The sequence below is a fragment of the Schistosoma mansoni genome, chromosome 4 (assembly GCF_000237925.1).
Source record: "Schistosoma mansoni strain Puerto Rico chromosome 4, complete genome".
Lineage (NCBI taxonomy): Eukaryota > Metazoa > Platyhelminthes > Trematoda > Strigeidida > Schistosomatidae > Schistosoma > Schistosoma mansoni.
The window spans coordinates 2,611,360-2,634,676 of record NC_031498.1 but is presented as its reverse complement, the minus strand read 5'-3'; the positions used below and the strand labels follow the sequence as shown (position 1 = coordinate 2,634,676).

The following is a 23,317-nucleotide window of genomic DNA, read 5'->3' as shown; positions in this document are numbered from 1 at the left end:
AGCAGTAGGAGTAATAGCAACAATAATAATGAACCCGTTTAACTGCTACTGTGTATATTTGTAATTGAACGATCAATATTGTTCCATTAAGTATGATAGATACAATTTATACGAAACATTTTAACATGAAATCAGTTAGTAATGTTTGCTTGATGGCTGAGTTTTGATATATTCAAAACAGTTATTGATATCTTTCGCACCAATCAAAATATGGAAATTTTAACTGACAATAAGTAAAACATTTATACGTCACACTAATTACTCTTAACACTGTCCAACAACAAAAATTAAAGGATTTTTCATGTTCTGGTATTTCTTTTGAGATTGTTTAGTTTGTTTTAGAAAACCGATTTCTACTTCACGTGATTTTTCTATTAAAATTCGTAACTGACTGCATCTTAGGTGTTAATAACAGTGGCTTGTTACTTAATATTTTTACTTCATAAATATTCCAGAATAATGTGTCGTTAAGAATGAAGGAATCTGTTGGGTTTCAGTATATTGATCGTGATCGGTTACTTTTGGCTGTTCAAGTAGCGAAAAGGGATGTTAGATGCTTATCATCCAGCGAAATTGAAGACGATGGATATATTCCTGAAACGGCTCAAAGTTTCAACAACAATTCCCTTTTATCTCCAGTTGACAATCGTCTTGTTCAAAAACCAACTCAAGTAATGTTCAACTAGAGAAACCGTTTTCCGATTCATAATCTTCATGCCTGAATAAATTTTCTTGATCACAGCCTAAAGTATAATGAAGTGTAGCATATATGTTGACCAAACCACGTATCAATCACTAAATAATAATCTCTGTTATATTACTTTGTTTTTAGGTCGGATAGAGTTGCATCGAATTAGTTTCAAATATATTATTTAAACTAGGTGGACTGATATTTCACTAGTTTTTATTTACCATTAAAGGCAATTAGTAAGAAGTCTTTCATCTAGGATTAATTTTTTTGCCCATTAGAGGTAAGCGTTTATAACTTAGAGGCTGCACTAGAAATTGACCGAAAGAATTTGACTAGCGCAGAAGAATAAACAACGTATTACATCTTGTTAAGTATTGAGAGTTATGAAATTTGGACTCAGGGTTCCTGTAGTAACATGTCACCATCCAAGTTTATTTTTCTACAAGCCAACTTTTTGAAGTCAGTTTAAATGTCATTTCTCGTGCACGTTCGATTATTAGTTGAAGTCTTTTAGTAGTCCTCTTTAGGTTGACTTCAAGAGTCTTCCTATAAAATAGTCAGAGATAAACAATTTTTATTACAAATATTCCAAAATTTTGAATAATGCTTTTCAAATCTTCACTAGAGCGGTTGTATGAATAAGCATCCATTCATGGGTAGGTTAGATTGAGTTATCTTGTTAGTATTATGCATTTAAGTTTGCACGATTGTTGAAAAAGACTACTGAAAAGTTAGGTTATCTCCTGATCTGTTGATGAAAAGCAATATGATGATTTCAGTAGATCAACCAATAGTTTTGAGTACCCTAACTTTTTAAACCATAGTACTATACAAAATCTTTATACAGTAATTGATGAGTGCAGATGTATATTGTTGAAGTTCACGTGCAGATCATCTGTCTTGATAATATGACATTTTTTACTGGAGTGAATAATACTCAGTTTATTACTGGTACCTAACTGTCAACTATTGTATATATTTTTGAGGATTAAATTTTTAAAAAATTTTAATACCATCATTTCAACTAGGTTATTAGAAGTACTGATCAGAAGTATAAATCAATTTTGAGTAAACCTGGAATACTTCCCTCAAGAAATGACTTCTATCAGACTACACGCAAACTTGCAGCTAATACACATTATCAAACACTTGACGACAAAGCGCCAGCTTGTAGTGACTCTCCTCCAATACGGGATACAGATACCTGGACTCCGAATCGCAAACGTGCTCTTCATGAGCCAACTGAAAAGCAGCTCAGGAATTCTCAGGTATATTCCCTAACTTTATACTGCAATTATCAACGGAAAAGCTTTTTAGTAGTTACTACATTATAACAGTTGTTTTTATAATAGCATTAACTTAATATTCAATATTTATGAACTAAAATACGAAAAAGTCTTTTTAAAGTTGTAGTTTTGAAGGAAAAATGACAAAATATAAGTCCATTCAGTTGAATTAATGTTACTTTTTATGTCCAAATTACTGAACTTTCTCTTCCTAATCAATTTGCTGTTGAAATATAACTAAATAGTGAATACTATTCCGTTGCTTTACTTTAACACTGCAGAAATCTGATAAACATTCTAGTAAGTGAAATAAATGACAACACTACAGAATCAATATTTTTCTATAAGTAAATAAGAGTTGATCTGAGAATCAGATGGTAGTTTTATTGCTTAAGTATTGGCTTCCTCAGCCTCGTACTTGGATAGATGGATTTTGGGGTTTAATTGTTTAAACCACGCCGCTTATTATTTTTTAATGTTAATTAGGTTTGTAAAACCTTGTTTATTTTTTACTAATTATTCATCCTGATGTGAGAGTGCTCTACAAAAGGACCTAAGATGTACCCGATATAAACAGTTTTGATAGGAAAATAAAATAAAATTGCAACAACAAAATAAATAATATATATTCACTTGGTGTTATTTATTTGTATCTTCCCATTGTTATTTAGGACTGCAATTGATCAGTCTCTTGTTGGCATATGTGCATCCTGTGCGGACTGCCTTGATATTACCTGAAGTCACAAGCACAGGATGCACATATACCAACAAGAGACTGATCAATTGCAGTTCTAAATAACAATGAGAAGATACAAGTAAACAACACCAAGTGAATATAACTTCACCCTATTGCACAAGCAGGTGGCTATCAGGACTCAGTAGCTAAGTGGATAACGTGATGGCGTTTGAAGTGAACGGTACTGGGTTCGGGTCCCAGAGTGAACATCAACTCTGAGATGCAGTTTCATCCGGCTGACGAGTCTAAAATAGAACGAAATGCGCGTCCTGGATTCCACTGCTAGCCACTATACATCACTGCTTATAAAATATAAAGAAAATAGTTCAAATAAGAGCGAAACTAAAGGGAATTCTGTTTTTCTCAAAGTACATCCTACTATTTACAAAGTATGTAATAATCTACTGTAGGATTATCTCTTCAATTTCTAACCATGTTTGATAAATTGTTCAGGTCATTATGTTGTGCATTATTTAGAATCCCCATTAAGAAGTGATAATAAGCTATTAGTATATTGTCATGTCTTAATACTTTCTTCATTTATTCTTAGTGTCAGAAGATACTACTAGTATGATAACTATTGGGACGGCATTCTTTATATTTATACATGTCACCAAACTTGCAAATGAAAAACGATATCATGCAACCCTACATAACCATGTTACTGGTTTGAAACAATCGACAGATGCGGTTGTATGCTGTCATTCTACCTGGATGTTCTTGTATAAAGGTTCCCTACAGAGGAGTTTTGCTCATCACATTTACCTAGCTGAGACATTTTCACAAAATAAAAAGACTGGAATCTGGTCGATAATTCAGAAAGTTTATCTCGACCAGTTTTAAGACCTTGATTTTCAAAGTACTTCTTTTTAACCCCAGTATTCCGAAAGAACGATTATTGCATGGTGTTGGGATGACCCTGCATTTTTCTCTCAAGCGACATGAAAAGCTCAGGGGTCATCAAGGAGCATTTCAACCAATCAGCGATTAATTAGAAGTTATGTGAAGTTATGTTACTAAAATAACAAAAATGGAAAAGTCACGTGTGGAGATCCTGATTGTCTGGTTGATACACTGCTACTATGTTTAGCAGTATTCTAGAACTTTCAGTAAAACTCAAGGACTCTTAAATTACTATAAAATCCCTATATTTTCTGTACATAAAGGAACCTTGCAGTAAAGCGTTTCTCTGATACTCGTGTCTTCTCTCTGGTCTTCAAGTCGCTGAGTAGTGCTAGCCCTGGGGTTATCCGAATAGCTTAGGATCTGAATATAGCGTTCAACTTACAAGACGTAACACATGGTCACTAGCCACCCTGGGAATACGTCTTTTGTAGTTCCTCAACTACATTCTACATTAAAAAGGTTGTAGATGTCAGCCTCCTGAAAAAACACCTGTGTTGGCCTGAGTACTTTAGCGGTATCATAGCCCTTAAATAAACATGACGAATGAAATTAAAGAATATATATAACCGGTCACTCGATTTTTAAAACTTTCTATTTTGTTAACTAAGTCTACTGCTGACCTATAAAAAAATCTTTTACAGAAATTTTTTTAATGATTTGGATAGTATTTATCCTTTTTGTTTGAAAATCTTTTTAAGTAATAATATTTACTATTGTTGCTGTAATTCAATTATGTATTGTTGAATTTTATCGTTTGAAATACTTAGGAATCTAGAATACGTCAACTACAAGCCAAGTTATCTCAATATTCAGCTGCATTAGAAGAACTTCAGGCAAAGTGTTTGTCAAATAATGCTCAGTCTCAAGAATTAGGATCAACTTGTAAAGTGCAGAAGAAGCCACTTTTAAAAATTCCTGTAAATCATTCAAAATCAGTAATATCATCTATTATTCGCCCAAAATCATCAGCTACACGTTCCCACTTGGTTTGTAGACCGAATACACAACATTCTAGTAAAATAATAAAATCAAATTCATTTAATAGTGTCGACTTAACTCATGACAATTGTCCAATATCTACGACTTCTATTTCAACCAATGCTAGAGATCACTATGATTCAAAAGTATCTTCACTTTGGGAGCAAGCTATTAATTCACTGAACTTAGATGGGTCTAGTGCTGTTACTTGTCAACCTGGAGAATATTTAAAGGTAATAAAAATCCGCTTTTATACATTTATCCTTTGAACTGTATTCATTCATTTAAAATTTGGACTGCGTACTGTGTTTGGTAAGGATGCTCGTTATTATATTTAAGTTTATTTGTTTTTCTTTGGGAATGTTTAATTTACCTGCAAAAATATATAGAACAAGATACATACATTGACCAATGGGGGTTTATTAATAAATAGGAAGAAGCGATATAAAATATGAGTTCGTCATAAGCGAATTATTTAAAATATTTCCGATTTCAACCTAATATATGGGGCCAAGCAATGTCCTAATCGGATATGTTATCACTGAGTTATTTCGACACAACAATTTTTTATCATAATGTATATTTGCCCAGTTTTTTAAACCTTATTTTCTGTTTCTATTTACTGAACCATTTTTCATCGATCAGAATCAGAGTCCAGTGAAATCATTGTGTGGAATTACTGGTGACCAAAACATTTGGAACTCATCTAACCAGCTTACCATCAACACGATAAAATCAAGTAATTCATTTCTTATATATATATATTCTCATTAACATACTCAGACCTATTAGTTCTATTCATAGTACTGTTTTTAGGAATTGTCCCTTAAAAAAGTGTTTTAACTTTCGACTGTGACTTATCAGCACGGAACGATTTCAATGTTTGTTTTGGGTTTTACTGCTTGAGAGGTCAAATGTATTTATTATCGATGAGTTTCAAAACTATGATACAATCGCTATCTGGTCCCTAACCATTTTTAATAACTCTTCAATCATTTTTCAATTTATTTGCATTTCCAAGACTATAAACTTTTATTTAAAGCTTTAAGCTAATAGGTTGAAGGTTAACAGGCAGCCGGTTCCATCTACTTTGTTTTATTCAGCCAAATAATATTAAAAACACACAGTCATATTTTACAATTGATTGGTCAGTGACCAGTAAAATGTTTGTCTAATCCTTTGTTACTGGATGAATTCTATCAATCAAATTCTAATACGGCCACAAGTTTAAGTGGCTAAACATCACATTCACTATGTTGGGATGCTTAGGGGTTGGAATTCGTCGACAAGAATCCATGGATCTAGCTTATATCCTAGTTGATACTCGTCGTAAGGCTAGGTGATGTGAGATGGAATCCCATAAGTCAGGAGTACGATTTGCCGCCGTATGCCAACTAGGACAAAACCTAGGTTTATAATTTCCTTCTGACTACCTCCGAATACTGAACACAAGCTTTGGCTTCTCGGAATAACAATGAAAGCCCAGTAAATAAACCATCTACTTCAGAGAACTGTAGCGTTTAGTATTGTTACACCACTATACAATTTGTCCTTATTTTTGGATAGATAATTACTTTAGTCATTCCATTCATTTTTTGTTTAGGCATGTGACCTTAAGATGTTTTTATGATGATATGCATCTGTATACTTCCTTGTGTCTGTCATACCTACAAATGTTGAGTCATGTTTTAACTAAATCGAGCAGCCACGTTTGTCATCTTGGCTTGACATTTTTCATCGTCTTCCTGGATAAAATAATGCTTGAAATCAATTCTTGCAGCCTAATTCATCCTTAGCTTTTTATTGATGCTATCACCTAAATGGGGTTAGCCTAAGTAAAATATACGAGACGAAACGGAGGTTTTGTATCCACGGTTCATTCCATCGACAATCATTATGGAGTCAGATCGTTACCATAGAACTCAACAAAACCTATTATTATTCTTCGGACGGATCTCTTTAGGTCTTTTTTTATTTATTGTGTCAAAAAATATTGCTATTGGGGTGACATTCATGACATTTATCTGTGTCATTAATTTACTTTTACTTGAAGTGTGTACCAACGATATTGTCCATAAGAACAATAAAAGCTCCACATCTTAATCATCCAGGTCAGAGGACGAAACTCCAACAAAATCATCCACCCGGGCTACAAATCTCCATCATCTCTATAAATCTTGCTTATAGGTTAGACAATAATAATAGTATAACCGAAAATAGTTAGCTTAATGCTTTTAGAAAATAGCAAATATCTTATGAATGAATTGTATTCTTATAACATACCTGTTCTTAAATATATTCATATAATATAGATCTTGATGATTGTCGCGTACTTTGCTCTGCTGCTAAAGAGCTTTTAAAACAAATTGATGAAGCTGAATTAGAAGAGAATGCTATTCGTCAACGATGGGCTAATAAATTAACTTATATTCATGATGACAGAAAATTGTTGAATAATTTTTCTCTTACCAAGAAAGATGATTCAATATGTAAACATTATAAATCAGATGTGCTTTCATTGTAAGTTATTTATATATATCCTTAAATGAAGAATGACATAAAAATTCAGTTCATTGATTTAAAGACTACTTTCATTCCTTAATTCATCTCAAATTTGAACTTCGCTATATCTATTTTGTTTATGTAACTTTGTAATGATTCAAGCTCTTACTAAATGAGAACTAAAAACTTAGTAACTATATCATACTATAATTAACTACTGATCTACACGAAACTATTTCTCATTAAGTTTAATTTACTTAGGAAATGGTATAGTGAGTGCTAGAATTGAAAGGAACTTAATGATTACTCATTATTTATGTTCATTATTTGGAAAATAATGAACGATATACATGTATATCTGAACTACTTTAGTGTTGAAACCATTTTTCACAATTGAATACTTCCTCAACTAATCAGTTGTCGTGTCGACATAGTTTTTATTGGAAGCCGCGCAGATAATAGCATGATTTATAATTTGTGGCATATTTGATAGAGCTAAACATTTATATCACTCGTTTGGTTAACCAGATCTACGAATTGGTAAGGGTGGTATATAACTACTATTCACTCCTTTCAGTATTATATACACGAAAGGTTTATTTGAAGCCAAACTTTGTAAAAGTCAATGAAGTCGTTCTTTGTTTATTTCAATGATTAGTTTAGTAAAACTAATCATTGAAAGTTTCTTGGCTTGTGTTTTTTGAACTACGTTATTAATTAGCGTATTCGGTAAAATGGTTTTAGTGGATGACCATATCGATGTTCATATATTAGACTGTCATCATGCATATAATGTGCAAGTGAGCAATACTAAATTTGTTTTTCTGACCCCAGATGTAGGAAATAATATTTAGGTGAATGAGAAAGTGACCGATAATCATATATTGAAACTGCCCATCCGCAGATGTACTCAAAGTAAAAAACAGTACACGAGAGAGTACATGAGAGTTGAAACTATTGACTACCAATAAATCCACAATGTCCTTGGAAGTAGGGTGAAAAATTAGCATATTAAAAAACCAACAAACGAATAAGTAAAAAGGGGTCGTTGTTCATATTGATGTGAAGAATGGCTCCAATAGTGAATATCTGAAATGAGAACTTAAATTTTTGTGAAATAACAAAATGGTGAGTAAATAAGTGGTTTTTGGAGAATTTAAACATTTCTCATAGTTTATTCAATTCAAAGATTCGAATAGATTATTGGAGGTGAAGTTGTCTGCAACTGTTTTTTTATGTGTCCAGTGTAGCAGCAGAGCCTGATATCGCTAAGGAATAATCCAAATATAGTGAAGGTTAGGGCTTAAAAGGGAATCTTTAATGAAACATACACTACAGTATGCAGTACCTACCTACTAAATGAGTGAGAATATGACTAAGAGTTCTGGCTACGACGTAATTAGTGGACATCAAAACGTTATAAATAACCTCAGCCATTACTTTTCACTGTTAATTTTATTTAGTACTAAGCTATACTTTTTGATGTTTTTTTATTTCATTCCTCAAAAGACCGAATGATAAATCTCAATTGCAACCAAATGACAAGTCACTTATCCGTTCTGATACTTCTACGTTTCAATTTCCAAAAGTAATTGTTCGTTTATTTTAAATTAAAATTCAGTTTTATAATATATCTGATCCAGAATGTGATTATTTACACTGATTGATCATTGAGTATTAATCAATGATATGCATTTATTACTTGATACTAATCGTATTCTATCGATTAAGTTTGAATATGGCCACAAGTCCAAGTGATTTGATACTTTTTGTTCTATGTTTTGATGTTCTATGCTTAAAAACAATCAGCAAGAAACTCTAAGGTGTAGATTCCGGGCTAGTTGGTACTTATCAGTGAGGCGTACCTGTAACATTGATGGGACTAATGCTGCCTGCGGAGTTCAAAACCATGGCATTCAATGTTACAGTCACTCAACAACTGTTCTCCAAAATCAGCACGAAGAATTGGAGATCTATGAAATTTGATACTACTCAGTTATCGATCAGTTTAAAAATCTCAATCCTGCTGGAGATTAGCCGTAACCTGAATAGCTCAACGGCATCATCTTTAGGATGTGATATGAGATAAAAATTTCATGAGAAGCATCATTTCTGCGAAGATTGTATACACAATCTGTTGATTAGTACCAACTAGCATGAAACCTAAATCTACCAGGGTTTCCCTCCTATTCCCTTCAACTACCTAACACCTAAATGGAGATGTTAAAATTAAAGTTTAATGTTTTAGTTGATTTCAATTCGAAATCAAATCAACCCATCAAAAGATAGATCACTGCATCAATTACGCAGGTTGTGTAACACGAAGATAACACATCAACTAGTACATGTATTGTATTTATAAATTATTCACTTTGAAGTGCTTAAATTAACAAGCTTTCTATTTTTATTTACCCCTAAAAAATGAATATTTATACTTATTTAATTCATGCATGCTGAGGGTCTATGGTCAAACTGACATCCACTCCAACGTCAATTCTTACAACTCATTAGTAGATAGAAAACTCAATTTCATATCCACAGTCTATCAATTCAAATCCAATCATAGTTAAGATTTCTTTTCACTTTCAACAAACTTAAGCAAACATAATACAAACTAATAAATAATAGCTTTTAAATATTTCTTCAAAATGTTATATTAACAGACTATACAATTATTTATTTTATATCTATTCACGTTAAGTAATTTCGTACTCACTCTTGACTCTTAGTCTTCTTTGTCACAACTGTGTTGACTTACAAATTACATTGTGTGATCAACTCTCAATATTATTGAAATATCATTTACTTAGTATGTTTTTAGTGTAAAATACTTCTTTAGAGAGTACTGTACCTCCATACTAGGCGTAATATTATGTTTTGCCAACAAGAAAGATACTAAATTATTCGGCGAGACTACAATCTATGGACGAACGAATCAGATTTAGGATAACAGGTCTTGGATTTTGGCGCAAATCCATTCACCCGTTAGACTAAATATTTTTTTGACATTTTAGCTGATGTCAGTTCGCGATGAAAACCATGAACCTAATTCCTAATCCTAACTGTCAATTGTAAATCATAATCCTTATTCTTCAAACTATTTTATAACCCTCATTTATCTCTAATAAGTAGGTGGACATTCTCAAGGTCACTTCAACGTCACTCAAAGGCCGTCCATAAATTATAGTCTCACCAATTATTCCATATCACTTTATGTATTATGAGTTAATTCATTTAGCTAGAATATTATTCTAATCACAGTTGTATAAAAAAACTTTTGAGACAAAGGCAATCCTAATTTCGAAGTGTTTGTTAGTTTTTCGTATAGTTATTTTTTTCATGTACTAAGTTTTAGTGTGTAGTTCTATGTCAAGCCCACATAGGTCATCGTAACTTCCGGACACACTGATTTATTGACTTCTTTCATGTCACATTTCGGCTTTTTCAATTATCAACTTGTTAACCATGACTGTTTTTAAATGAGCTAATGTGTGCTAATTGCTCACCCTATTCATTACGTGTCTGTAGCTTGTTTTGGCTTGACTATGAGTATTGAGTCACACTTGATCAGATCAAGTTAGCTCCCTCACCTTCTCCGCGTCGCTTCGTTTCCTATATTTCCGACGAGATTCTCCGCTTCGTTCTCTCCTTTTCGCCTTCTCCATTTTGTTTCTTTGCTTGTCTTTCTGGATCAGCGAGTTTACGAAATACCCGTATTCATAATTCATCGTCATCTTCATTCATCCTCATTCCGTTATTCTCTAACGTGAATTAAATTGATGATTATGTACGAAGGTTGGGATGTGTATCTCGATAACATCATTCGTATGTTCAAACCCCAGTCAGATACTGGGCCTCGAAAAAGTAACTAATGTTCCTCATTAAGCTGTGAAAAGTTGTTTTTACTGTATACCTTTTTTGTAAGAATAGATACAACCCGATAGTAGAATTTTAAAGTTTCACTTACTAAAGGTGATCAATAAATGAACGTTGCCTAACAACTGTTAAATATATCAACTTGTACTTGGGGAATGAGATATATTATCGTTAATTACTTGATTCAATTAGTTATTTGTAAACAACCTAGCACTGGGGTTATATTTGGCTCAGTTCAAGTTACCACAACAAGATGGAGTTATTAAAATAAATGTCAGTCTTAGAAATATTACTGTGGTGTGTGCTACTTACGCTGGCAGATATAAGTAATATGTATCACCAGTCTGAAGTAGAATGTCTACCAGCAGAAGAGTGAGTTGGAAGGAACAGGAAGGGAGATGAAGAGCAATTGTAATAACAACAAAATTGGAAGAATCATGAAGCTTATGAAGAAAAACTGCCGGAAGAAATGCAAATAATGTATTTAGTGTGTGGTTTTCATATTTTGTAAAAGGACCCTGTAGATTCGCATTAAACAATGAATTAGTTTTCGTCACCAAGTGTTCATTCACTACAGCAGTAGTATCAAAAATAGTAGAAAATATTAGACGTAAACATTGTGATTTAAGAAGACAAAATGATCTAAGGGTAAACAAAGGCAGAATGCATCTAAGCTATTGCCACTGATTTTGAGCTAGGTCATTCAACGTCTCTAATTGTTGTTTACAATAATCCTATGAACCTGAACCTGGTAGTCTACGCCTACCTATACGGCTGTCTAACAATCGTTGAATCCATGATCTGATGACATATCATGATTTGGCCATACCTAGTTTTCATCCAGCCGGCAAACATCACATATCAATGTAGGTGTGGGTTATGAGTACATAATACATTTCTCAATCACGTGAGTCGATGAAAATTCATCAACTCATCAACTAATTCGTCACGGTTACACTAATTATTCTGTTGAACTAAAAATTTACACAAACTAAAACTCTTTAACAGTTATTTAATATCAGAACCATCTTTCTTCATGAGACATCGTTAAAACAATAATTTATCTTTATTTTGTATTCAAACATAAGGTATTCGCCCTCAATATATTCTTTTAACTTCTTTCTTAATATGTCTTCTTTCCATTTTATTTTTCATCAGAGTTTTTCAAGTTTTCTTTTTTTTAAAGTGTGAAACCAACCGACATATTTAAAAAATTTATTTTCTTACTTTCTTTTATCTTCAGAGTTTTAATTATCCTATTTACACTCGGAGTATGTACAAGTATTATCCAAATATAATATACAATGTTTAAATTTATACAAAAATGCAAAAATGAATAATTTTCTCTCTTTATTCTTATTATTCATAATTCATTATTCGTTTTTTTCAAATTAAATGAACACTGTTTAATGTGTGTTACCATATGAACTAATTGTATAATGATTATTGATCGATTATCAAAATATAATTTGTTTTATATGCTTTTATTCTTATAATTTCCAAGTTTCAGTCCATTTTGTTTCCTCTTCTTCTGTTCTTGTTAGATCGTTTATATCACTATGATTATTAATAATAATAATGGTAAATATTGTGTCAATTTATATTGTATTTTTCTTAAAATGGTACTTATAAAATACTACTCATAAAAAGTATATAATTGAATGATTAAATTCAGTTTATACAAGTTATTCATTAACATTTAATATCAGTTTTGATGAGGATAAATATTTCATGGCTGTTTACTGTGTTAATGAAATCATCTAATCAATTCATTTGTACTGTTGGAAGCAACATTAACATGTTTTTGTTTGATTGTAATGAATAAAATAAAATTTTTTTTATTTATTGTTTTCTTTTTAAAATATGTTTACATTGTATTTCTTTTTTTTTAATATACTACTCATAATAGAAATCCTTTCCTAATTATCATTGTTTATTTAAATAAAACTAGTAACAATATTAATGATAGTAATAATAAATTTTGTTTATTTACATCATTGTTTTTATTTTTTTTTCTGTACTTAGAAACTATTTTCAAATAATGTTTTGTAACTTTTCAAATTTTTCACAAAATAAAAAAATTTCTGTTCTACACATTGATTTGAATTTTTTTTTAATTTTTACAAAAACTTGCTGGTGCATTTAAGTTTTTTGTTTTTGTTCTTCTTAATTTTGAAATTTATTTTATTGAAAACAAATCGATTGTCTGTACGGTATGATTTATTTATTTACTTTTAATGTCATGACAACTATTAAGAGCTGTTTTTTTTTCTGATTGATAACCTTTAATTTCTAACTGAATTTTGTTTGATTTTAAGCTTATTTCTCAAAATATCTAAGTCATTTCAAAATTATATTTTCAATTAAGCATAAATTTATATATTTTAAATAAAGCTTAAGTTTTATTCAATAGTTTCAACGTTTTATAATCGTATGGGTGAAACAAGGGGGATATATTGTGAATTTGGTTTCTTTTTTCTCAAGTACAACTATGAAGCTGTGTGATTTATGATGAAAAGATTTCAGTTTATAAAATATTCACATTTTTATTGTTCTAATAATATGACTGTTCAATAAATGATAAATTATGAACACAGTTTGTGATGCACTGTATTAAAAAAATATTATCGGATCGGGTTTTGTGGATATTATAGTAATTTTAATAGTTGAGATCGTGGATGCGCACTGCTGAGGAGTCCAATAGTAGAACGAAACGGCCGTCCGATGCTTCCAGGTTTTCCATTGTGGTCTAGCTTCAATCGATTCACGATCTCACCTATTAAGATTACTATAATATCCACAAAAACCCTTCTGATAATAATCAACATATGCTCACTAGTGTTTGGCTCTTTGAGGTATTTCCTGGAGTTCTAGTGAGAAGCAATGACCAGTGGAGTTCAACCAGGTCTGTTATGAGATAGTAACTCACTGAAGACAATTGGTGGATGTGTCGCTCAATTTCGTGGATCGGTTGAAATTAGACATTGACACCGTTGGACGCAGGCTCAGTGGTCTAGTGTTTAAGAGCTCGCGCGCGAGACTGATAGGTCTTGGGTTCGAACCTCGCGAGGCGGGATCGTGGATGCGCACTGTTGAGGAGTCCCATGATAGGATGAAAAGGTCGTTCAGTGCTTCCAGGTTTTCCATGGTGGTCTAACTTTAATTGGTTCACGATCTTAACTATTAAAATTAAAAAAATATGCTGATTATGCTAATATCAATTCTGTTTTCAAGCCAAATCATACACTAATTGTAATCTCAGGACTGCATGATGTTAGTCTGGCTGTAAAAGATCTGATGCTTAATAAATTAATGAAAGAAGTTCACGGTTTTGAAACACTGATATAAGTATCATAAAAATGTTTTATAAATGTTGCTTGATCGGATTTCACATAACATATGTTATACTCTAGTGCTGGTTGGAAAAGTGGAGAGGTAATTAGTTTGTAACATGGTCTATAAGTTTGAAAGGTAGTTGTATAAAACTTTCATCTATTGGTCCTCCAATTGAGGTCTCGTAGACCATGCAACTCAGCAGTAAGTTGAGATGTTATCACAAATGACTCAGAACAGAGGTTATCGGTGATCATACTGTAGCTTTCTATTAGTTTTTATAAAAGGATAAACTCTATCCGAAAAATTTTAAGTGTCACTACCAAGATTTGGCATGACCATTTCAAATAAGTAGATTATTTAGACTAAATCCCCAACCTTTTTCTACTTAATGGATTTTGTATTTTGCTGAATAGGTAATTTATAAACCTATATTTTCAAATTTCTTCTTATAGAATGAAGCATACTCGAAGGTAAAGTCAGATTGTAATCTTGTTAATAAGAAATCCAGTCCTCTTGCTCACTTTCATTCACTTATTCTTCCGGTTAAACTACATCGTCAGTTATTGCAATCAAAAATCAGACGAGATGTAAACGCTAAAAACATTTGGTTTTATCTACTTCCTACTACAACTTTTAACAATTTGCCAGATATTCCCGTTATTCATGTTTGTGAAGACCTTACCAATGATTTAATTCAAGAAGCAGTTGATGAACTATATCAGACTATTGATCGAACAGCTTCTGAATTGGTTGATGAATTAATTAAAGCTGAACTTCTTCCAGAAGCACCTGATATAACCTTATCATTTGATAAGTGTGATGAAGATCCACATGGTTTGTCTACACCTGCATTGTTTCATCAATCAGATTTAATAGTTCATGAATTCGATGCTCCTGTGGTATATAAGGACTGTAATGAGAACCAAACGACCTCTAATGTTACATCGATACTTGAGATTGAACAGATGTCTTGCATTTCAAATGACGAATCAGTAAATAGACTGTCAAATTCTGAACACACTTGTAGTATTAGTGAAGATATCAGCGAAAAATATACTTCAGAATTCGAAGATGATACTGTTTCCTAATGATAAAATTTTAGATACATTGGAGTGAATTTAAAAGGCTTTGCTCAAGGATTGTTTCTCTCATCACTTAAGATTATATACAATTTCTTTTATGCTAATAAAAAATACATTTCCTTTTTGTATCCAACTGCAGTATTTGATTAATTTTTGAAACGTTTTTAACTACTCGTAAGTAACAAAGTACACTTAATAAAATTTCTCATTCTGACAGTTGGGATTTAGCATTGTACCAAATTAAGGGAGTATTCATGATAACTTATATAAAAATCTTTTTAGACGAAGAAAGACGATTCTATATCATCTTCGATGCCTTTTCTACTCGAAAAGATCTTGGATTTACATTGTTGATCATCTATATTCACATATTTTTAAGTGGTTTGCCGAACTTCACTTTCTCTATATGTTCTATATGCTTTGATAGGGAATATGTTAGCCAAGTAGTATTCTCAGTGGATTAATAAAACTTCAAGTATTTGATTTCAATCTATATCGTATGTAAATCGTGGAATTAGTTGTTCCCTTATTTAATGGTTAGTCATCAACTATTCTGTAGTAGTTATAAAACTTTCGATGCATATTTACCAATGAAAATATACATACTGAAAACTGGTCGGACTTATCTGAAATCCAGTTGACTTTCGGATAAGCTAAGTATACTGGTAAACATATATTGCACGGGAGTTTATGGTGAAAAGCATTGGTCTGTTTCACTGTTAGTGGAACAGTTTACCGATGGGTGTTAGCGATTGTATGAATGGACACAAAGATCGTCAGCAGTATCTTGTGTAAATTAACAGTTACTTTGAACCATGAGATTCTATGTTGATTGTATTTTGAATAAAGGCTAAGGGTAGTGTCTGACATACTTTTCAGTCAAATGTGCCTGCATCTATGTTTATTTCCAAACTGATAGTATCGAACTGTTTAGAATACTGAGCCACTGACTTGTTCAATTAGTGCAATGTTTATCATCGATATAAATGGTTTGTATTTTCAAGCTGTTATTGATCACATCCTCTATCTCTCCTTGAGCAAATGCTTTTAAATTGATTGCACTGATGATCATTAGTTTATATTTTAGAAAAAATAAGATCTTGCAAAAAATAGCATTCTTTGTAGGGAGAATAATTTGTTAAAAGCTTTATGTTTCTATTGTTAATGAGTCAAAAATCCTAATTCGCATATTCATTTCAGCTCCTTGTAACCATCCTAAGTGGTTTTCCTACCTAAAGTAAATAGGGAAATTTTTTAGGGTATGTTTATGTGCGTACTAAATCTCTGAATAAATTACAAGACAAACTTGTTCTTCATGTAAAACAAATTTCTAGATATACTCTTACTTCAGAATAGACTGATTGGGGTTAACAGTGGAATCCAGGAATCTTTACCTGTATATAGAAAAATTCATTGATCAATTCTTTCTTAAAGCTTAATTAACTAGAGAATGAATAATAAATAGTGATTTTTTCTTCGTTGTGACAAAAAACAAATTTATCATTGTTTAAACCTTGGAATTCTATTTACAAAATTAGTTTGAATTAGAGTACATGTTTTCTTTTGTTTAGTGGATGTCATGTCCTCTGATTTAGATGATTCGATTATAGTAAATGTGACTGTTCTTTTGTGAAAGTTTGCTTCTTAAGGAATTTCTTATTTTTGAACAGCTAGAAGCCTATTACATTCGTATGATTTTCAACAAGATAGAGAATACTTATAGTTCAGGATAAACTGAACCATTTAATTCCGGGTACATAACACCTCCAAAATCCTCAAATATTCGATATCGTCTCGGAAGTGTTTTCAAGAAATTTACATTCTCTTAGTTTTCCTTTCTATAAAAAAAGTATTAAGGAAATAATAAGATAATTGACCTTTTCACTCAATTGACGAATTAATAATATTCATCTTATATGCTAAGAAGTTGTGTAAATATCACAACACAAATGATAAATAATTGAAACGTTGGGAAACGTCATATGGTCTGGTGCTTATTTAATTAATATTTCGTTATATTTCTTTTCCTTACAGTGCTTTTCTGATTTCTCTTCATCTTATACTTGACTAGCTGGATATATTTTTTTCCACATCTCTCTATCTGAAACTATATTTCACTTACAATCTCTATCAAACAGTTAACTGCATAAGTAAGATACAATTCTATGATGTACTCGTGTGTTTAGGTGAACATTGTCTATTATTGACATTAAGAAAGAGAGAGAGAGAGAGACGAAGACAGTATTTCTGTTCCTCTTAATCGTGCGAATATCATTATTTTCATCTTTCTCTCCAAACACAGGAAAAAGAACTAAACAGTAGATTTCATCAATTGGGAAAAGAGGGGAAAGTGTAACGATTTCATTGTTATTTTATACGTGAAAGTAAAAGTAATAATAATAATATTTCCTTCAATCTGTTATGGGTTTTATTTATTTCATTATTATTATTATTATTATTATTATTATTATTATTATTATTATTATCATTATATTCTTAATGTGAATATTTATGCAAATATTATTTTGATTCATTATTTTTTAAGACAAAACATTTCACTAAATGATTTTTGGGTGACTTTTATCATCTAATTTGAGAAAGGAAATAGAATGTTTTTTTTCTAAAATTCATTGTTTATAGTTTCAATGGAGGTACTTGTTTATTTAAATTAATTATTTGATTTCTATGACATTGTAGTGCCGTGCTTCGCTAATAGTTCACACTGATAACCGTTATGGTACAAGTCTTAACGGTGCATAATATCAGAAAGCAAAGGGAAGCGGCAACTACATTTTTTATTGATGAATGATGCAGACCAGAAAGCTGTGAGCACATGAGCATATGTTAGCGAGGAAAACATAAACGACATGCATTGGAGATGGCTGGTAAGCCAACTCGACAGAGCGAAGCTAAATAATACGTATTGAAGATGGCGGGGAAGCCAACTCGCTGTGAGCAAGCATTACTCAATATTTATAATCAGACAAAAATGAATGACAGACATATGATGAATAAGATACGAAGTGTGCATACACATACGCTCATATAAAAAATTGGTCAAGGTTAATAAGCGAATAATTAACAAGATCAAAATATGACTCAATGTATGGGTGAATTGGCTTGGCCAGTAGCTAGAATAAAGTATATGGGCCTAACATGTAAACTGATACTACAACATATCATCACGAACCAATATCGACTGCGGGACCAATGAAAAATATAGAGCACTGGATACCTTCTCCGTCCATATTTGGGATGTGACGGCAGTATGGACTGACAGCCTCACACAAAGGTTAAACCAAAAGTCTTCTGATTTCACGATGATCATGAAACATTCATGCTACTTAGTCGTCATTTAATTATTATGATGTTATTCGTTAGTGGTAAAATTCGAGATGAATCTCTTGAAATTCTGATAGAAATACCTCACTGATTCAGTCAATCAACCGATTCAAGAGTAAATTAGTGGTTCATTGATATCATCCAATGAAATATCACATTACTAGTGATCATTAGTTGTTTGAAGTTGAAAAACTAGTGGCTTAGAGACACTATACTTGTTGTGAGTCCTGATGGTTCTGTTTCGTTTTGTGTACACAATTATTAAAAGTCCCCTTAAAAATAAGTAACGGATAATAATTTAATGCCGTCTTGTTTCCTCTGCTTTTTCGTTATTAATACTTAAAGCCTTTCTGTGTTTTAATATCGCTAAATCATTGTTGTACATCGAAAGCTAATTTCTTATTGATCATATGATTATCGAGATGAGATTATGTGTCATTTTGTCATGATTTTATTATCTGGATCATTATTTAAACCTTTTAAATAGAGTTTTGTAATCTATTACTTGTCAGTAATTCTAGATAAACACATTATTCTCTTTGTTGGGTTTGTTTAATCGTGAATTGGTTCTGAAAGATATCTAATCTAAATCTTCAGTACACTTTTATGACTATGAAAGTGGAGTGTTTGATATAATTTTATGTATTGAATCTCGATTTCATTCACTCAAATTTAGACAGTATTGCATCAGTTCCATTTGATCAATATTTCTAACAACACTCTGCGCGACGTAGTTGCCCCACTAATGAAATCATATTCAATGTTCAAGTTCAGAAACAAGTAGTAGTTAACTTTTCTATCATATTGCATACCAATTAATAAAAAGATATTGTCATTACGTTCTCTATTAACTAGTTAGTCTTTCAATATTCAAATAATATCACCTAGAAAACAGGATTCAGGTTAAGTTGTCTACAAAGAAAAGAAAATTCAATTTTAGTCTGGCAAAAATAATACATTACGATAGTAAAAGTATAACTGGGATAAGAAGAGATGCTTACTTTTCTATAGGTAACATCACGAAATGACATTGGGTGACTGGTTAAAATCTTGGAGCACTGAATAGCTGCTTCTTTCTTGTATGAGACTGCTCACCAGTCTTCATTCACGACCCCACTAGGGTTCGAATCCACGGTGTTCTGATCTTGTTGAGAGGACTTAGTCTCCAAACCACTGAGCTGGGATCCGATGGCTTGCATACCTAGTTTTAATTGGTCCGCGATCTTGCGCAACTATCAGCTGATATCTCTGGTAGGTATCTGTTTCATACCCGATATGGGACCCAGTGGATATCCAGTGCTGTCTGATTTTCAATAGTTGTTTAATAAGGACCAGTTAATAATGTTGACTATAAAATTCAGCTACACAGCAAAAGATATCTATTACCAGCACTTTACTGAGTGGTATGAGATCCATAGTTTCAGGTTGACTTAAGGTACATGAAATAGCAAATTTTAATAGGTAGTTGAACAATTTATCGAGAACGGGGATTTGTGGAGATTTTAGTAATTTTAATAGTTGGACTTATGGGTCAATCAAAGCTAGACCATCGCTGAAAACCTGGAAGCACTGGACGGCCGTTTCGTTCTAGTATGGGACTTCTTGGCAGTGCGCACTCACGACCCTGCATGTGGGACTCGAACCCAGGTTCTTCAGTCTAGCGCACCAGCACTTAACCTTTAGACCACTGAGCCGGAATCCAACAGTATCAATGTCTAACTTCAATCAGTCCATGAACTTGCGCAACCATTCATCCATTATCTTGAGTAGATAACTGTCTCCACCGGACACGGATTGGATTCTATTGGTCACGGCTTCTCACTGGAATACCAGCAAATCCATCTTGAAGCTAGTCGCTAGTTAGCAGATGATTATTACTAGAACTGGGATTTGTGGAGATTGTAGTAAATATTAATAGTTGAATTCACGAGTCTACCTAAGCTCAGTCAGTTGATACCATCCAAAATCTCTTTAGTGATTTTGTATTGATTGATTAGAGATAGAATAACTAAGTTGATTTAAATCGATAATACTTTTAAAAGTGATCAAGTTAGTAAGTAAGCTATCCGAGATGAAGATATCATACAGGATAATCATAAAGTCGATTTCTATTCATCATTTAAATTTTAAAACACAGCAAACCTAATGACACCAAGTAATAACCATGTCCAGTTATGATAAATGATTTCCCCAAGAAAATATACAACGTTCTAACTCAAATAGGTTATTATTGATCAGGTGGTGGTTCTTTTTATTAGAAAATTACGAAATAATGATTAATGTTTCTTTCAAATTGAAAATAATTTCCAATCAAAACCAGATGTAATCAGTGATCAAAACTATGGTGCTAACTCACTGACTAAATGCAATAAGCAAGATAATATTTGAAAAGAAACATATTTACATTTCAATATAGTGAAAATTCCCATTTTAACATTTGATAAATAAAAATAAAAGAACGGATCGAGCGAAGAAATTTCTTTGCAATTGGTTTTTCATCATGGCTCTACACTAATATATATATATGTTTTTCATAGTTGAAATCGTGAGTCAATTGAAGCTAGACCACCATCGAAAACCTGGAAGCACTGGACGGCCGTTTAGTCCTGTTTTGGGACTCCTCAGCACTGCGCATCCACCATCCCGCCTCACGAGATTCGAACTCAGGACCTACCAGTCTCGCACCAGAGCACTTAACCACTAGACCACTGAGCCGGCATCCAATGGTGTTAATGTCTAACTTCAACCGATCCACGAAGTTGAGCAACCGTTCACCAATTGTCTTCAGTGAGTTGTTATCTTACAACAGACGTGGTTTAAACTCCACTGGTCACTGCTTCTCACTAGAACTCCCGGATTTAACTCGCGAAGTCAGGGATGCCGGCTCAGTGGTCTATCGGTTAATTGCTCTGGTGCGAGACTGGTGGGTCTCGAGTTTGAATCTCGTGAGGCGAGGTCCTGGATGCGCGCTGCTGAGGAGTCCCAAAACGGGACGAAACGGCCGTCCAGTGCTTCCAGGTTTTCGATGGTGGTCTAGCTCCAATTGACTCACTCTTTCAACTATGAAAATACTAGATCTCCACAAAATCCCCTTCTGATAATATATATGATTTACAATAATGAAATAACACTATTCGAATAGATACGTTACGTAATAATTATGTAGTGACATATCGATTATAAACTAACATTAATTAATTGGAAGAGAAAGGATAATAACTAATCAAAGTAATTAATCGAAAATCAAGCTGTTGCTACGTTGCATAATATATAAAAGAGAAGAAAGAACTAACAAAATATTTTGATGAATGGTCAGTAATATAGTGGTTATGTAAGAATCAAGAGACGAATGTAGAGAATAAGTAAAATACAACAATGGAAGGAATAAGATAATTATTTACCAAAGTTCTACTACAAGCTCCGCTATACCGATGACCAAGGTAGCGAGAGTGGTTGTACAAACTTCTTTTGGATAAAAAGGTTCGGTTTGTGAAGATGGATTGCGATGGCTTTAGCCATGTGCAAAAGACGAACTCATAAACTATGCGGCAAATCTGATGGAATATGACAGATAACCTTAAAAGCTTTATTCAGTTCAACCTGATGACCTGTGTCTACCAAGTGAGCGAGAATAGAACTCTTAATCACTTTTACTTGTCATTTGCTCAACCACGACGGATGGTGTTCTGTTATTCGTTGACGAACTTGCTGAATTGTACGCCCCATATAACTGGCTCCACAGGAGCAGTTGAATTGGTAAATACACATAGATGTGGCGAATTCAGGCAATCTGTCTTTAATAACCGTTCCTATTGTGAGGCGGTTGTAGAAGACGGTACTCAGTCTGGCTGCATTAAATGTTTTCTGTACTGCCTTTCTTAACCTCTTTGTCACGATTTCTTCCGTAGCATCATTTAAGAATTGTAACTTTAAGAACAATACCTTCTTCGGAACGGTAGGTACCCTTGTCCTTCTTTTCGTCTCCTTTATGTGTTTGTCGATGAATTTCATTGGTTATCAATTCCTACTAAGCAAGTTGTGAGTATTAACCAATTCATCTAAAATAATGTCATCCGAGCAAATCCTTCTAGCGCGATGAGTCGGGATCTTTATCAAGTTTATTTTGTCTTTGATTGGTACTGCTTTATAGAAATGAGTGTATTGTCCAACTGTAGACTTTCTATGTAACCCTCTTTTGAACGTTCCATCTACTCTTCTAGTTAGTTGGACATCTAGAAACAATATACTATCATTCTGTTCTTCCTCTAGTGTAAAAGTAATTGATGGGTGGATGTTATTAAATATATTAATTTTGTTCTCCTTTTCATGTTTTTTTTCAAATACTATGAAAGTTTCATCTATACAGCGACAATAAGATGTTAGATGGCTAATTGTGTCTTTAAGTGGACCATTTTCTAGTTTTGTCAGAAAAATGTCTGCCAGTTGAGGGTCCAGTGGTGACCCCATGGCTCGATTCGTTCCTTTTTTTCTATATTTACATTTGTAATTAATATTCCATTGTTAAGTGTATTATTCTAATAAAAATAGAATAATTCTGTAATAGAGGTGATGTGGAAACATT

At 32.6% G+C, this 23,317-nt stretch overlaps 1 protein-coding gene across 1 annotated transcript; it reads left to right on the top strand.

Annotated features, from left to right (window-relative positions):
- Positions 1-454: 454 nt before the first annotated feature.
- On the top strand, positions 455-15,483 carry Smp_052160 (hypothetical protein). The gene is made up of 7 exons (XM_018796535.1): positions 455-671; positions 1,720-1,959; positions 4,387-4,830; positions 5,243-5,336; positions 6,910-7,117; positions 8,609-8,687; positions 14,764-15,483. Exons 1-7 carry the CDS (start codon positions 474-476, stop codon positions 15,397-15,399), a joined length of 1,899 nt encoding a protein of 632 aa, XP_018651667.1. The 5' UTR covers positions 455-473; the 3' UTR covers positions 15,400-15,483.
- The last annotated feature ends 7,834 nt before the right edge of the window (positions 15,484-23,317 follow it).

Coding starts and splice junctions, on each gene's coding strand:
- Smp_052160 (XM_018796535.1), top strand. CDS start 474: ATGAAGGAATCTGTTGGGTTTCAGTATATTGATCGTGATCGGTTACTT. Junction 5,337..6,909: donor CATCAACACGATAAAATCAA/GTAATTCATTTC, acceptor CATATAATATAG/ATCTTGATGATTGTCGCGTA. Junction 8,688..14,763: donor CTACGTTTCAATTTCCAAAA/GTAATTGTTCGT, acceptor TTCTTCTTATAG/AATGAAGCATACTCGAAGGT.